Source organism: Pezoporus occidentalis, unplaced genomic scaffold (genome assembly GCF_034315485.1).
Source record: "Pezoporus occidentalis ecotype Australia unplaced genomic scaffold, CSIRO_AGI_Poc_V1 ctg3, whole genome shotgun sequence".
NCBI classification, from domain to species: Eukaryota; Metazoa; Chordata; class Aves; order Psittaciformes; family Psittacidae; genus Pezoporus; species Pezoporus occidentalis.
In genome coordinates this window covers 7163009-7177047 of record NW_026914940.1, presented here as the reverse complement: position 1 = coordinate 7177047, position 14039 = coordinate 7163009, and the positions used below count along the sequence as shown (strand labels likewise).

The 14039-nt window shown below is 38.7% G+C and overlaps 2 protein-coding genes across 3 annotated transcripts in view; one reads left to right on the top strand and one right to left on the bottom strand.

Annotated features, from left to right (window-relative positions):
* The window catches only part of LOC134167867 (dynein axonemal assembly factor 11-like), a 303297-nt gene that overhangs the window by 175302 nt on the left and 113956 nt on the right, over positions 1-14039 (bottom strand). The gene's annotated exons all lie outside the window — the stretch shown is intronic.
* LOC134167866 (PHD finger protein 20-like protein 1) overlaps positions 1-14039 on the top strand; it is a 212088-nt gene that overhangs the window by 114676 nt on the left and 83373 nt on the right. For both annotated transcript variants that reach the window (XM_062626992.1, XM_062626991.1), the window contains 6 exons: positions 925-1062; positions 2143-2319; positions 3059-3170; positions 3667-3746; positions 5681-5824; positions 7831-7896. In XM_062626992.1, coding sequence (XP_062482976.1) covers positions 925-1062; positions 2143-2319; positions 3059-3170; positions 3667-3746; positions 5681-5824; positions 7831-7896 — 717 coding nt within the window. The remainder of the gene's footprint in view (positions 1-924; positions 1063-2142; positions 2320-3058; positions 3171-3666; positions 3747-5680; positions 5825-7830; positions 7897-14039) is intronic.

Sequence of the window (14039 nt, the reverse complement as noted above, 5' to 3'; positions counted from 1 at the left end):
GAGCTTTTATTACTTGTTGATTATCCTTAAAGCACATTTTGTATTTTCTGATAGCAAAGGCACAGCTATTATGCACTCCCAGCATGTCATTAGGTTCTTCAGCATTTCAGCCGCAGTCATCAGTATGTTTTTACTTTCCTATTTTCATTTTCTTCTGGCCATTTCAGTGCATCTAAGACAAAATACCAGAATCCCTCACAATATTGGAGTAACTGGCGATGAGACCTGCTGATGGCATTTGATACATAAAAACGTGTTTATGAAGAAATTTGATCAGTAAAGAAAGCCCATTTCTTTCAATATTGGATCCTTATTTAAAGGGATCAATTTGAAAGCAGCCTGAAATAGCTGTACGTTTGAGAGAAGGCTCAGGAGATGTAAAGCATTGCATACATGACAGAAAGAGTTATTTAATGTGGCCTTTGAGAGCATAAACTAGGAGAAATAAGGTTATATGACTGAAATAGGTATTAAGCTTTTTAAGAAAACTTTTAACAGGAGTAAAAGCTTCTCAAGGGAAAATAGGGAAATTGCTGTTTTATGCATTACTAAAACTAGATTCATTAAGGTACTGTAAACATTCTGAGACATTGTACTTCACTGTTAGGTAGATGTGTTGCATGACAGAGTAGAGAGATCCTTCTTATTTCTAGGAACTGAGATTTTCCTCTAGTTTTTAGGTGGTGGAAATAGCCTGACAACGCTATGTTGTGCAGTAAGGATGCATTGCCTACACAAGCTTTAATAACTGTGGGTGGACAGTTCTGTTATTAAAAGCAGCCTTTGGGGTATGCTAAACCTGCAAAATGGTCGCGACTGTTTTACTGTGAAAGGCAGAATTTTATGTGTAAATAAAAATAATTTATTCCAGATCATAGTCAAGTTTCTTTGTGGGTTTAAGCAGTTTGTTTGTTTGAATCTCAGATTCCACAAAGAATCTTTTCTACCGAATGGACAGCAGCCAAATACAAAGTGACCAGAACTATTCTCTCCCTTACCAGCAGTACTGGGTCTTCAGGCAGAAGTACTCAACAGAGGAAGCTGTGCTTTGGTGTCTCACAAGTAAGACATATTGGAGACTGTTATTCTGTAGGGAATAATTAACTAAAATCTTTGAATGGGTATTATGACAAGGATAAATTCTGGACTTTGAGATTTTTTGGGGGAAAGCCCACAAAATTTTCATGGAAGTTGCTAATGGGGTTTGTTCCTTACGATCTGTCTGATGTGGCAGAAAGGGTACCTGCCATTCATCATCAGGGTATCCCTGTTATGGGCAAGAGAAGTTGAAGATACAATTTATGCAATACTCTGCTGTTCTTGAAATGTAACTCTCAAAATAGATAGATAATGTAGTGGTAAAAAAAGAAAAGAAAATAAACTTTGGGGTTAATGGTAAAGTATATTTGGATTTGACAAACGGAGAAGAGTTTCTAGCTCTGACTACCAGGAAGGCAGAACTGAGCGTACTAAACAGTGCACTGGCATCGCTGTAAGACGTCAGTAGAGCTATGCCTGTTTAAAATTAAGAACTGATATATATTTACAGAAGCAATTGCCAGAGTAATTGAGAAATGGGTTTTATGGCTTTGTTTCTTTTCTGAAGGTGCAATATTACCCTGGGAAAAACCTCAATGCAAATTCCTACAGGCAAATGGCTTGAACAACTGATTCTAAAAGTTATTTGTGTTTTTGTGTGATGTATGAACACTTCAGAACTATCTTTTGCAAAACCTTCCCAAGACATTGTAGACTTTATTGTCCTTTTTATTCTTTAAAGTAAGAGACGCAGGGCTGATGCAGAGTTCTTTTATGATTAAACAGTTTGTATGTCAGATTTACTGAAAACAAGAGAGATCTTTATGGATCACAAAGTTAGTGACACCAATGCAGTAATGTCATGCTTGTCACAACTGGGGAACATATCTTTCCAAATAGCTGTAGTGTAGCTCTTTTTCTGTGCTCCGCAGGCAATCCCTCAGTGTCCCCAGAAACAGAATCTGTCCCTGTTTCCCTTACACTGTAATAGAATAATGAAATTCTTAGTTGTTTGCTGATGGGCAGCTTTAAGTGTGCTGAGGATATGAAGAGGTATAGAGGGGTGAAGAACTGTTTGTGACTCTTCATGCCTTTGCTTCCTAGGATGTGCACAAGAGGATGAGTTTTGTCGAATATCAGATATTCAGAACGCTGCAGACACATACGTTGTGTGTACCCTTTATCCAGAGGCACAGATTTGTGATGACAGCATTGATCAAATACCAGAAAACTGTCGAACCGTGCTACCCTGGCAACCACAGACATTGTATCGTAAAATAGGCAAGTTTGGGGATTTGGATGTATAACGTGTGCTCTAACCCTGGTAATGCAAGCTAGTGTTTTGGCTCTTGATTCTCAGTTAAAAAGTATGTCTGTATGAATGATTCCTCGGGCGTGATGGTGGAAGGGGAGGTCAGGCTGTTCTGCACATGGATTTTCATTTTCAGTTCAGTTCCACTCTCCACCTTAGGTATTCCCAATTCAGAGAGGCCAAGGGTAGCTCAGAAAATTTGTATACCAGGTCTTAGATCTTATAATGTGGCTGAAGTGGGAATGTCATTGGGATGTCACAAATCCCATTTTCTACCATTAAGTAGTAGGTAAGCAATGTAAAAATTGAAAGTACTTGATTGTAATTTTGTTAATTGTTTTACTGAATCCAGAGTTATGGACATGTGGATTTTAACCTCTGCTCTTTGAATGCCTGGGAAGTTCAGTGATTTTTCTCATAGGGCTTCTGTGAGGAAGCTGAACAAAAAAGACCATTACCACTGTACAGGAACATATACTTTGTAAAGGTCCATTGAACTACATTATTAAATCACGTCTTTTCAGTGATCCCAAAGTGCAACACAGGTTGATTTTCACATTAGTGTGATAACATAAAATTATCCTTTAATCAATCAAGACCATTGTAGCATAAAAACATAAACTTTACCCTTAACCATGTTATGACTTAACCAGTATATGGAAATTACAAGATTAAGCTGATTTTTCCCAATTTTCTTTTTCCTTCCAGTCACTCTAAAAGGTTCTGTGAAGAGCTTCTACACACGCATACCATTCCGGAAAGCAATGGGTATCTCAGTGAGGAATACAACTGACATGAGCAGAAAAGCTGTTTCAGATGGGTAGGATGACACTGTTTTTACTGCAAGTTTTAACTAGTCCTGGAATATCAAGGTCCTGTTAAGCAGATAAAGGGCATCAGACATGTTGATCCAAGAAGTTATAAATAATAACGTATATAATTAGTCTTTATATATATGAGTTATTACTTATCTTTCTATTAAATTGCTGCTTGGTCAATGAAATCTCTTGGCAATAATGCACCGATTTTAATAGTTGATATTTATATTTTTAGGGCAGATATCAAAATAATAAAGATATTAGGTGTTGTCTGACAGATGTCAAACATATGTTTGACAGGGGTCAAGTAACTTCATCTACAAATGGAAAATGTGTGGAAGTGTCTATGCAGTATGGAACGTATAAGAGCTGTGAATAGTCTTAGTTTGAAAGGCATCTCTGCAGGTTCTCAGTGTTTCTCCCCTATGCAATATCCAGTCTTCTCCATAACAGAGATTATTAATGGTACTGAGAGTAATGATGTTTATCCTTTCCCAGCTTCTTTGATTGTGAGCGTTGGTGTGATGCTGACCCCTGTTGCACAGGATTTGGCTCTTTTAATGACTCGCAGCTATCAGGTATTTTTTCACTATTTCTATTTCTTAAAATCATTTTAGTGTCTCTTTATTATTCCCAACTTCACTATTCTTTTGCTATGAAGGGCACTTTAAAAGCCTTTCCAGATCTTATGCAACTCTCTTTAGCACATTTTTGAGTAACCATAACCCATTCTAGGAGTTCAGTTCAATGACACGCTCCACATCTCAGAAATTATTGAGGAAAGTTCATGGGAATGAGTCGTTGAGGCTGCAGTTTCAACAGCATGAAATTCCAACTGATAAAACTTCAGAACAGTTACTTCTCATTTATCAACTTCTCTTCCAAAATGTTGATTGACTTTTGTTTTTGTGATTTTTTAAATGTTTGATTTTTTAAAGCCTAAGTAATTTAGAAACCTAAATATTGCTGAAATTAAATGCGTGGTAAGCACATAATGTCCATGGATGCTTTGGAGCAGCTTAGCCTTTTGGCTTTCCTGCATGTCTGAACTTCTCTGCTCCCAGATTTTAGTCAATCAAAGAGATTGGCTGCGGATAAAGGTTTCCTGTCTCTTCCTTAGTATTTTAGCAACTTAAGACATCTCAAGTAGGGTTTTGATCAGTCTGAGGAAATCGCAACTTTAAAAGTATGTGTGATTAGAAAGCTATTAGAAAGTCAAACAAACATATTTACTCACCTGGGATGGCTAACTTACAGGATGTTGTCACCCTATGCTCCCTCTGTAGTCAGCAGAGAGACGTATAGACACAACTATGGGGTCATTAAGAGCTTTGGTTGACTGAATCCTGTTCTGGAGGTAATTTTCTTTTGCTCCACTTGCTGTAAAGGAAGTGATTTGTTTAAAAGAAAGACTTAGCAGGTGTTTAAAATTGGATGCTACCTAGGTCAAAGTCAATTAGTTTTTAGTGTTTTATTCCAAATTTAGATTTAGACTACTAAAATAACTAACTTTGGTTTTGGAAATGTCAAGCGCTAATCATAGAATCAATCATAGAACAATAGAATGGTTTGGGTTGGAAAGGACCTTAACATCATCCAGTTCCAACCCATCTGCCATGAGCAGGGACATGTCTCACAACTCTCTCTGAGGCTATTAGTATATGCTAATTTTACAATTCCTGTGGGAATTTGGAGCACTTTCAGAAATACATATTTTTAATTCCCTTTTCTGTTGAGCAGACATTATTTTCACTTAGTCAAAAATGAGTAGCTTGGAAAATTAATCCAGTGCAGTTTAGATTGGAATTACTGCCCAAATCAAGCATAGTTGACAGTTTTCATATGTCCGTAGAACAGTGTGAAATTTGAAGTCTTAACTGAATACGACTTTAAGTTTCTTTAAATAGTTCTAAAATAAATTAAGGATTTTCAAGCACAAAACATGCAAAAACTGACACCTCTTAGCTTATTTGATTAATATGTTTAATCTGTGGCATTTCATCCATCAAGGCCTGGCATTCACATAGTCAAGGGAACTTTTAGTGGTGACTTAGCATGAGCTAATATAAATCTTCAATGAAATGTGCTTCGAACCCTTCATTTTTTCAGGGACAGAAAGATTTACACTAGGTCTTTGAAAGGCAGAATTGTTATCTTGATGTAAGTAGGGGCTGTGTTCCAACATACATGCAGATTTTTAATTTCCAGGATCGCCATAGCCAGAAAGGTCTGCTTGCTCAAAAATAGTTTCTAATCTTTGGTCAGTGGAAATGCTCAGTGATCTTAATAGTTTATAATGTTGGTGCCCACCTTCTTTCACATTGAATTCACTGTGATTTTTCAACAGTATTTGCAACAGCAGTAAAACTTGGCCCGTTTTAGGTATTTCCTTGTTTTGATTTCTAAGTCAGTAGAATTCCTTTTAACAGTGCTGTATTCATTTTCCTCAAAATACTATCTAGAAGAGGAAAATTTTCCTTGTCATTTTTATAACCATTTATTTCCCTGGCAGGTGGAAAGATAATGTGCCTGACTCTGAACAGTTTAGGAATCCAGACATGTGCTGAGGAGACAAGAAGTGCTTGGCAAGTTTCAAATTGTAGTTCACCAGATGCTGAAGTCAGAATACACCCATTTGGCTGGTATCAAAAGCCTGGTAAGTGAATCAGGGCCTTTTTTGACTGGTTTCTGTACATTGAAGCTTATTAGCTTTAATGTATAGAAGCTCCAGCTTTCAGCTGGAGGACCCATATTCAAGAATCACAAATAGATAAGGCAGCAAGTATGTGCAAGGGAAAGAAAGGTGCAAATTAATCTTCATTTAATAGAAAAGGAATAGAGGTATAATTTCATTTCTTGGCTTGTAAGGGAGACTTCTGGCCAGTGTTGGGACCCTAATATATTTTGTCCCACTGCACAGTCCTGGTCAGGGTATCATTCTTTGTTTTTCACTGTGTGGCTTATGGTTTAATAGTGTGTGTGGATGCATGACTTCAGAAGGTTTGGTTTGCTATGGGATTTAAAGTGTCTGAAATATGAACTCAACCTGGAGCTTTTCAAGTCCTGTACTGGTACTCTGCTCATCAGCCTATCCATTTACTCCTTTAGTGGGGCAACCCTTGTTACAGAGTAGAGACACCATGGAGTTGAGAGGCAGCATGAAAGCTTATGGAGAAAGATGGGCTGAGAGTCTAGCACTGAGGAAGGAAACAACAGCCCTGATAACATAGGCAACAGCAGGAGCCTGTGGGCAAGGGGGACCTGAGAGGCAACCAGGGGTAAGAATGAAGAATGGTAGAAAGGTGAAGAGGAGATGGGAGGTGTAGATACACTTCCACTTCTTGGATTTATTTTTCCTGTCATTGGTAAGGAGCCAGCTAAAAATAAAGGAAGTTGCTCACTTCATGGGCAGAGGGGTGATGAAGAGGAGCCTGGGGTGTATGCAAAGAGTAAAGTGTTAGGAAAGACGGTGACATTTACTTATGTAGTGAGGAACTGCAGATGTGTTTCCACTACAACACAGAGCGAGGCACAGAGGTTTATGCAAATGGAGATATTTGTAGACAAAAATTTGTATCAGTTGTACTGGTGTGTTGGGTGTCTGGGAGCCAGCAAGAGTAACAGAAACCCTCTGAGCCTTAAAGGGAAAATGAGTTAAATCTGGAGGAGGAATTTACTGTAGTGAGGCATTAGCATGAAACAGAGTAGTTGGTTTTAGTCCACAGTCCTGTTGTAAGAAGATACTTGTGCCTCCACTTGTGAGCTGTTTGCCTGCTCGTTTCCACTCATAATCAATTAGACTTCTTATGTGTAGTCATGGTTGCAGCTCAGTCAATGAGGAATATACTTTAGCATTTTAAAGAAAGTTCTGGATAGTTGCAGTTCTTCATTCCTGACAATGTGAATGGTAAAAGGCCTTTTGTTTATCTTTAGAAATGTCCATTGGTTACATGCAGGGACAATGCGAAGTGGAAGAAGCAAACAGGAAATCCAATCTGTCTTTAGTTTTACAATCCCTACAGCATTCAATCTGTAGAGATCATAATGTATTTTGTCTTAGTAGAGAATCTATAGCTGATTTGATTAGCCAAAGTGGTTTACAAAATATGAGTGCACAGGGGAAACTTCTTGTTTGTTATTTAAAATTATTTAAATACTTAAAGATTTAAAATATTTAAGGGGAATATTAGCAAATGAGAAGTTTTCTGTGTGGAAAATATAAGTGATTATTGGAATTCTAATTTAGAAAGTTTCCTGCTGGAAACTGACTTGTTCTTAATACTTGTTTTGAGAAATTCTGGTTTGCTAATCAGGAGGCAGGGGAAATCTCACGTCTCTTGTGATGCAGAAAACTGAATACAGAGAGGGGCATGGAAAAAAGCCCACAAAACTACTGAAATGAGTTGCTCCTAAATAACTGCATTTTTGGAGAGTGTTTGTAGGAAAGTTTATAAATTGAGAAATTTAGGAAAGTGTGATGTGAAGTATGAGCTCAAAAGCGCTACATAGCAAAACAGCCTTGCATCCTTACTTTTGGTATTTGCTGTGAGAAGATGCACCATTCAGATCCCAGCAATAATACGGGAAATACTGAGGTGTTGATTACATTTTAAACCTTCAAATGTAACTGTTTATAAGTGTTTTGGGTTTTTCTGCTTTTAGCTGACCTGAAGAACACCATGCCTAACCTCTGTCCGCCTGTTAGCTCACCTCTCAGGCCAGAAAGTGGTAAGTGTATTCATGTGTTAAGCCAAAAAAAAAGAAGGAAACATCATTTATTTTGTGTGCTTTTAAAAGATCACACTATAATGAAGTGTTTCTCTTCACATGAGCTTACTCATTCAGGTATTTACTCATTTTTATTAGTTTTGTATCATTTAAATGGAAGAATTGTCATCCACAATGGTGGCATAATATCTCTCCAACTCACTGCCACAAGAGGTCACTGAGGCAAAATATTTGGTAGGATTGATGATGAACTGAATCATTTGTAAGTGTGGATGTCACATCACTTTCAGTGGACAAAACTTCGTATTTTAGTGCAGTGGCCACTGAAGATAAGTTCTGGCAAGGGTAGGCCAGAACAGGTAAGCTGTTTATTGTGTTATTGTCCACAGTTGTCGGGTTTCTAGTGCCTTTCTTGTAGCATCTGGTGCTTGCAGTTTCTGTCAGCAATACTGAATGCAAGGAGTGACAATGAGTTTTCGTTAGATAATATTAGTTAGATATTAGTTTCAATAGATAAAAGCAATTGCAACAGAGATGCAAAGTCAAATTTAGAAAATCTAGTTTTCCCCCCAAAAAAAGAAGATGAAAGGGGCAATTACTCCAGAAATTAGTGCAGGTTTATACTGCTTTATTAGTGGTGCTAGAGAAGAATGGTAAACTGTACTGCCTTTACTCCTTGTTTGTGGTTTCCTGCAAGGATGGGAATATCATCCCAAAGATTATTCAGAACTGGAAGATAAGAAATGAAGTATTTCGGGTGTGTGTTGGGTCTCACTTTTGAAGAGACGCTGTAACTTGCTATGACACCATCTTTGTTTTGGGAAGAAAGATTATTTCAGTCTTGCAGGAAGTGAACCTTGCGGTACACACATGCATTATTTTATAAGTGGGTGGACCCTCTTAATAAATGAAACTGAAGTGCTGTCTTTGTGTCTATTGCCCCCTAAAAAATATATGCAAATTGTCAATAGATACAGGCTTCCCTGATCTGTCTGCTCAATGCTGTGTGTATCCTTAAGGAAGCAGCTTGACTAGCCATTAGACAACTCAATTTAACCCTAAGGTTAGACTGAAATTGAGAAGTGTCATTGTCGTGGCCCAGGACAGTCATCCTTCTTGGTTTTCTTTCTGATCTAAACAGTTTTTAGTCAATTTGTGTCTGCCTTTCCTTAAACCATGACCTTAAGGTCCTTTCTAACCCTGACTATTCTATGATTCTATATGCAACTGAGCTTGCAGGAGATGGTTAATATTTGCAATGAATTTTCAATATAGACTTCAGACTTTATGATAATTGCTTTATCATCATATCTATGACCACCAGTCATGATCTTTTTCAGACCATTTGTATTTATTGGTAGAATTTGTGCTTTTTTAAATGATCATTTTAATGTAATAGAACTCCTGTCTTTATAGGTAAGCAGAAATATTTGTGTGAAATGCTTTCAGGAGCCAGTGGGGTATGTGGAGGTTGGGCAGTTCAACTCCTTTGCACTGTTTTTCCTATGGGATGTAGGAAACCACTTTACTAAAGCTTTCTGTCTCCCAGTGTGAAGCTTTCTTCTTCGCAGTGTGAAGCTTCCCAGTGTGAAGTAGTAATTTTGTAATTTCCTTTTATGTTTTTTTTTTTTGCTTTCTTAAATCTAGTGAAATTCTTAAAACTAGGAAAACAGTGATCTAAGCAGCACTTAAGGAAATTAGGCCTTTCTATCTGTCATTTGTTTTCTCTCTAAAGACTTCCGTAAGGGAGCTACAGCAAGTGGGGTTATCTTATCTTACCCTTAGTAACAATTTAGATCTATCACACCCATTTCCAGGTCATCTTTCCAAACACAGAGCAATGAGGGATGTCTGTGGTTTACAAAGGTCTGGTTAGCCACCCAAGCGGGCAGAGCCTCCTATGAAAGGGCAGGGTTCTGGGTTAGAGTGGTTCTCCTAAGGACAGCAGTTGTGGAATCATGGAATCATAGAACAGTTAGGATTGCAAAGGACCTTAAGATCATGAAGTTCCAACCCCCCTGCCATGGGCAGGGACACCTCACACTAAACCATGTCACCCAAGGCTTCATCCAACCTGGCCTTGAACACTGCCAGGGATGGAGCATTCACAGCCTCCCTGGGCAACCCATTCCAGTGCCTCACCACCCTCACAGTAAAGAATTTCTTCCTTATATCCAACCTAAGAAGGGGAAGTCACTGAGTCACAAAATGCGTGGCTAGTCTGGAAGTCGAATTAACACTAGTGCCCTGTGGTCTTTGAGTCCCTCACACCAGTGTGTGCAGCAGCACATTCAAAATGCAACTGGGCACCATCTGCCCTTCTTATGTTCTGCCTCATTGCGATAGTACAAATACCAGCCTGGTTATTTAGGTCAGATGCTGTCTGTGTCATGTCAGAGGTTTGAGAAAATTTCCAAACGCACTGTTTCCAAACTCTTTATGATTAAATACGTTATATTAATATGTAACATAGAAGATTAATTGTTTGAGAGTTGGGCATCACAGAAAAGCTAGCAGTGGCTGAATTTCTTATGTTGTGGTGTTGCTTGTACATGGGGAAAAAGAATTATTGTGACTTCTATGTGGTAACCAGATGGTGAGTGTGAGAAAATGCTATTATTTAATGGGCACTGTTGTGTGTGTATATATGTGTGTGTGTGTGTGCATGTAAGCATATATATATATGCACATGTAAAAAATATATATCAAAAGATCAGAAGATACTTAAATTTGAACGCTTTGCCAGAAGTCTCTGAACTAGTGAAGTTCATCTCATGTCCAGTTAGTCAGAGTTTACTGAAACACAATTGTGTCCCCTATTTCAGTAGGCAGTTAATGCATTTGACTGCCTCGTTTTCTAGTTAACCGGTTTGCAATACTCAATGTCCAGCACTTTGCTTCCTCCTATTTGCAGTCAGGCTGCTGACTCCATTCCAAGTCTATGTTGTTTCCAGCCCAGACACCTTGTGAAGAAACCCAGATTAGCAGATTTAGTTTCAATCTTGAGGAAAGTAGATACTTTGTCTATTTTACTCATTATTTTTTTCAATAGAAAGGGTAGAGGCATGTAGGACCATAGAACAATAGAAAAAGCCTCAACAAGAAGGATTTCTACATATACTTGGGCAGCAAAAGGAAGGGTAGAAAACGTGGATCTGCTGCTGAACAGCGCAGGAAACTGACAGCAAAGGATATGGAAAAGACTGAGGTGCCTTCTTCATCTCATTCTTTACCTCAAGTCCAGCCTTCAGACCTTTGAGATGAGAGGGGAAGACTGTAGCAAGGAAGTCTTATCCTTAGTGGAGGAGGATCAAATTAGGTAATAAGCTGGACATACAAACCTATGGGACCAAGCTGGCCTTGAACGCTGCCAGGGATGGGTCAGCCACAGCTTTTCTGGGCACCCTGTGCCAGTGCCTCAGCACCCTCACAGGGAAAAACTTCCTAACATCTAATCCAAATCTCCCATCTGTTAGTTATATCATATATATCTTATAGGCTCCATTCCCATTCCATTCAAATCAAGTAATTAACTGTGAAACCACTGAGGCGTATGTATGTAATGATCTGTTAGGCCCTTCTTGTTTCTGCTTCCTGTGATCCCCTAATGATTTATAGCCATTCCCTTGATGTGGTGCTGAGCAGTGGCTGTGGGATTTTCCTATGTGGGAATAAATTTCCCATCTGACTATCTCAGACCTGGGGTATTTCTATTCTCAACAGTCCAGGTACTGGTTTGCTGACTTTGCTGATTAAGAGTATCATTTGTCTTCCTGTTTTCCCAGAATGCTGAGGATATGTCATAGGATCTTTGGTGTGAAATAGAGGCAGCCTTCTTTTATCCACCCTCAGGAACTGATCTACCATGCCCCTGTACAATGTGTTGGAGCTTTGGTGCAGAATTTCTCTATCTTTAGTTTTTATTTTGATTTTCATTCTATTTGCAAACATGAGGATTTTAGCCTTTTGAAAACAGCTTCTTTTAAACCTGGGTAAATATCTGGTACATTTTTGGTGTTCTATTACTCTATCTTTTGCTATAATTGACACTACTCAAGGAGGCAGAAAGTTTGCATTTAACATGGGCATAGATTGCTTACTGCTAAAAGGCATAAATAACACATTTGCTAGTTTGGCATGTTTGGGGGGTGATTATAGGTATTATGCAGCAGTTTTAAGAAAATTACTCATTTTGAATTATTCAAATCTCAGTGGATGGACAAAAATGAGAAGCAACTCTTTTAGAGTATATTTTCTGCAGGTCCACTCTGAGTTGATGATTTTCTTGTTTTAGAAGGTGTTGCTGTACAGGCAGTCTTCATTGGAAAAAAGCCATCTGAACTCTAGGAATATAAAGCACTGAGTTCAGTCTGTAAGCATGTTTTGGCTTGAGTCAGGGCTAATAAACATGGCTATTTATTAGGCTATTTAAATGTGGCTATTTTGTATTTGTTTATAAATAAATGCAAATTTCAGAATTAAGATCAGAATTTGTTTTCAAACATAAATTAGGCACACTGAACCCTAGATCTGATTTATGTACCTCCTTAGCCTCATCTTAGCCTCATCTGATTTATGTCCCTCCTCAAGTTCATGAGATTTCTTTGAAGTTTAATTTATTTTACTGCATTTCTGTATCTCTGTGTCCTTATACCAAATGTCAAAATTTCCAGCAAACTCAGGACCGACCCCTCGTTGCTTCCACTGAAGTCAGCGATGAAACTTTTGTTGACTTTATGAAAAGGGGTTTATAAAATCATTGTCTGTGAAGTGGGAGGCTGAACTCGGTGTCCCCAGGAAATCTATTCTGGTCTTATAATTTGACTTAAGTGGGAACAAGTGCGAGACCTTTCGCAAATCCAGACTTAAACCTTGCCTACCCAAACAAGAACATCTGGAAGAGAGAGGCTGTCTGTATGGCACATCTATAATTTTGCAATAAAAGTTACAGGGCTGGCTGGATTCAGAATGCTGTAATTATCCAATGAAGGCATTTGCCAAAATGTGGTTTGGAACGTCAGAGCTTAACCTATATATAAACCAGGAATGTCTTCCAGCCCATCAGGTGCACTATGCATTTGCAGTAAAGCGGTGCCCAGTTTGTAGCCTTGTGCCTTGCAAGAGCAATTTCTAGATGAGGCAAGTTTAGGTCAGCCATGGAAAGCTCTGCTTTGCCCAAGTGGGTGTGCATACCTGTGGCATTGCTGGATTTGCTGCCAGGAGAAGGGAAGAAGGAAACATCTAATAGCTAAATCTCTTTTGCAGCTAACTGCTGCCTGGCAATGTCCTCGGTGGTGCTGTGGATGGCTCTGGCTAAAAGGAGTTTGCTCTGTTATTAGAATAAGCAGTAGTGTTTCTGCATTGATCTGCATCTGGGGTCAGCTGGGCAGAAGATCAGAAAGGGAAAACACTGGAACTCTCAGTATATAAATCTGAGCTTATGAATGCGTCATCCAGGACTAAGAATAAAAAAAGCCCACCCCAAACCAACCTGGGAAACAACCCCTGTGTGTTGGGAGATTGCAAAAGTCACTTCTGTGAGATTTGGGGGTGAAGAATAAGCAAGTAAAATGTGTTTTAGGTATGAATGTACAATCTATGGATGTTTGCATCATGAGTGGTCACTCTTCTGTGCCTATCATTGTGTCTTCTGTGTATTTTAAATGAATGTTATTAAGTCTGTCCCACATATAGGGATAATATAGAAGCAGGAAGTTTAGCTTGGGATCAAATGTAGAACACATTACATGTAATGACATTATGCACTCAGAAGCTTAGTTTGAGCACTTTAAAAAGATTTTAGTAGTGGTAAACTAGTAAATCTCAGGGAAATAGATACAGGAGGCAGAGTTCAAGTGTTAGAGGTGTAAACCCAATTCATTTATTTTGCTTTTGTGGATTTGTTTTGTGTTTCTTCTCTGAGAGAGCAGAATTTAGCTTAGCAAGAGCGCTCTGCATGTTTGATCTGTGGGCAAATGGAGGCATATGAGGACTGTGGGACTTGCTAGAGGTCACTCGGTGAGTCAGGGAATCTAGGGGAACAGAATCAGTCTGGTGAGAAATCTTCCAAAACCACTGGTGCACCCAGACTTGTTGACTTACAGTGGAATCCAGACAAGGCTCTTTTTGGAAAGAATTACAGC